The 2,089-nt window shown below is 47.9% G+C and overlaps 1 protein-coding gene across 1 annotated transcript in view; it reads right to left on the bottom strand.

Moving 5' to 3' along the window:
• Positions 1 to 2,089, bottom strand: part of DSTYK (dual serine/threonine and tyrosine protein kinase) — a gene marked incomplete at its 5' end in the record, with an annotated part of 16,052 nt that overhangs the window by 8,590 nt on the left and 5,373 nt on the right. Inside the window, one exon of the mRNA XM_010143779.1 lies at positions 144 to 807. Coding sequence (XP_010142081.1) covers positions 144 to 807 — 664 coding nt within the window. The remainder of the gene's footprint in view (positions 1 to 143; positions 808 to 2,089) is intronic.

The raw sequence follows: 2,089 nt of genomic DNA, 5'->3' as shown, positions 1-2,089 counted from the left end.
TCCTCTTCAGCAGGATAGGGAATTAAAGCAGAGAAGTAAAACACCCTAACCCAGAACTGTGCAGCAAACTCAGGAGGAAAACCAGTCTGATTTCTAAGAAACCATGACTTAAGCGTTCCCATTCCTCTCCTGCCAGTAGTTACCTTTGAATTCCATATTTGCAGCATCCTCCAACAGCTCCTCTTTCATATTGCTAAGAGTCTCTATGATCATGTCCTTCATCTCCTCTTGTTTGCGGTTGGCAATGTTCATCAGGGACTCATAGAGCTCGTTCTCCTTCTTGCGGGTGTACTCCAGCCTCTTGGGAGTGATCTGCAGGTCTCGCTGCATGTCGAAAGCCTGGTTGATGAAGATGTTCAGGCAGCGGCAGTGCACCTCGTTTAAACTGGTAGCTGCTTCCACGAGATGCTTCTGAAGCACCTGCCTGGAAAAAGTGCTTAGGAGACGGAGCTTCTCAAACTGCTCCACCAGCATGCTTTGGGCAGCAGCATCAGGACCAGGCACCCCACAGCTGCAGTGGCTGCTGCTCAGGTACTCCAAGTCCATCAGCTGGCAGGAAAGGGAGGACTTTTCATTATCAGGTGTCTTGGGAGAGATCAGGTCAACCCCCGACTCTGGCACTTTGAAGAAGAAAATGGGCAAAGAGAATTTCTCTTTGATTTCACGCAGTTCATTCTCATCTGATGAAGAAAGTTCAGCCTCACTGATGGCAAAGATGACAACAAGCAAGACTTGGTTCACGTACTCGCCCAAGGTGGCTTCAGCAGACTGGAATCCACGACACGGTGCTACCACAATGTCTACTTCCTAGCAAGTAAGTAGAAAAAAACAAACAGGTTTGTTCAGATCCTTTAAAAAAATGTGACGTGTAAAAAATTCATTCACAAAGGGCAAACCCAGAAACGTTCAAACCCTTTAGAACAGCCACGGAGTCTCACATAGAGCATCAAGCTTTAGGATGCATGAGGCTGATGACAGCCCTCTCACAAGGATGTGTGCTGGGGTGTCACACAAAGGCCTTGCACTAAGGATTTGCCCCCTCACGAGGCCCTCGTGCAATACCCCAGCACACATAGATTAGTGCCTACTGCCTCCAAAACTCTTCCTTTGTGCCAAATGCCTTTGAGTTTTAGCCTAGTTCAGAACAAAACTTAGAAGAAGTTTCCCTGGTAAATGCCATCGCAGAGCTGCCAACCTTTACCTTGTTGCTGCCCCATTTTGCCCAACTGCCGCTGATTGTTACCAGATTGGCGGCTCTTTGAGGAGATATCCACACTGTCAGGTGTTTAGTGCAGCTTCCAACATTGCCAAGGCAAAGGCAGCAGAACAACCAATCCCAGAGGGTTCACAGCCAAAGGACAGATGAGGAGGATCAAGTGACAAGCTTAGTTATGACTTTCTTCAAATCCAGCCAAAAGCTAAGAGATGTATTTATTGACATATTTTCTCAGAGAGTTTCACTGCTTTTGCTCATATGCTCCTGATGACATCACTTCTTACTAACCGTACTAAAAAGGGACAGTTCTGAAAACTGCTTCCTTCCCTTTCAAGGAAGGAGACGAGATTCACCTTTGGATATACAAGAACAGTGTGAGAATTGCATATATCACTCTACCAAAATATGGAAAGAAAAAGTCCAAGGCTTTGCACTGAAGAGAGAAGTGAAATGCTATCTTCCCAGCTCGTAACAGGGAGCCATAATTAAGAATTCTTCAATCATTTTTCTCCACCAGAACAATGAAAGACTTGACCATGTCCTTCCAACTGCCTCAGAGCTAAGAGGAGGCTGCTCCTGCCACAGCCCTCCCTGGCGCTGACCCCAGACCTGCCTAACGCACCGGCGGACGAGCACAGGGATGTGCAGCGCTGCAGTATTCACCAGGACAGGACAGATGACTCACAGCAGCGACTGTAAACAAAGGAGGAAGCCAGCGCTGTCTCTAGGAGACAGGGAGAAAACCAACACAGACAACCTAACACAGCATGAGCAACGGGTCCTTCTGTTTCCATAGAGGCCCCTCAGGCTTTTCTAAAGGGGATTAAGAGCATTTCTTGCCCACCCCTTTCCCTTCCCCCCCCCCCCCACCAC

Source organism: Buceros rhinoceros, unplaced genomic scaffold (genome assembly GCF_000710305.1).
Source record: "Buceros rhinoceros silvestris isolate BGI_N320 unplaced genomic scaffold, ASM71030v1 scaffold22799, whole genome shotgun sequence".
NCBI lineage: Eukaryota > Metazoa > Chordata > Aves > Bucerotiformes > Bucerotidae > Buceros > Buceros rhinoceros.
The sequence above is the reverse complement of the archived record's forward strand: the minus strand, read 5'-3'. Positions and strand labels throughout refer to the sequence as shown.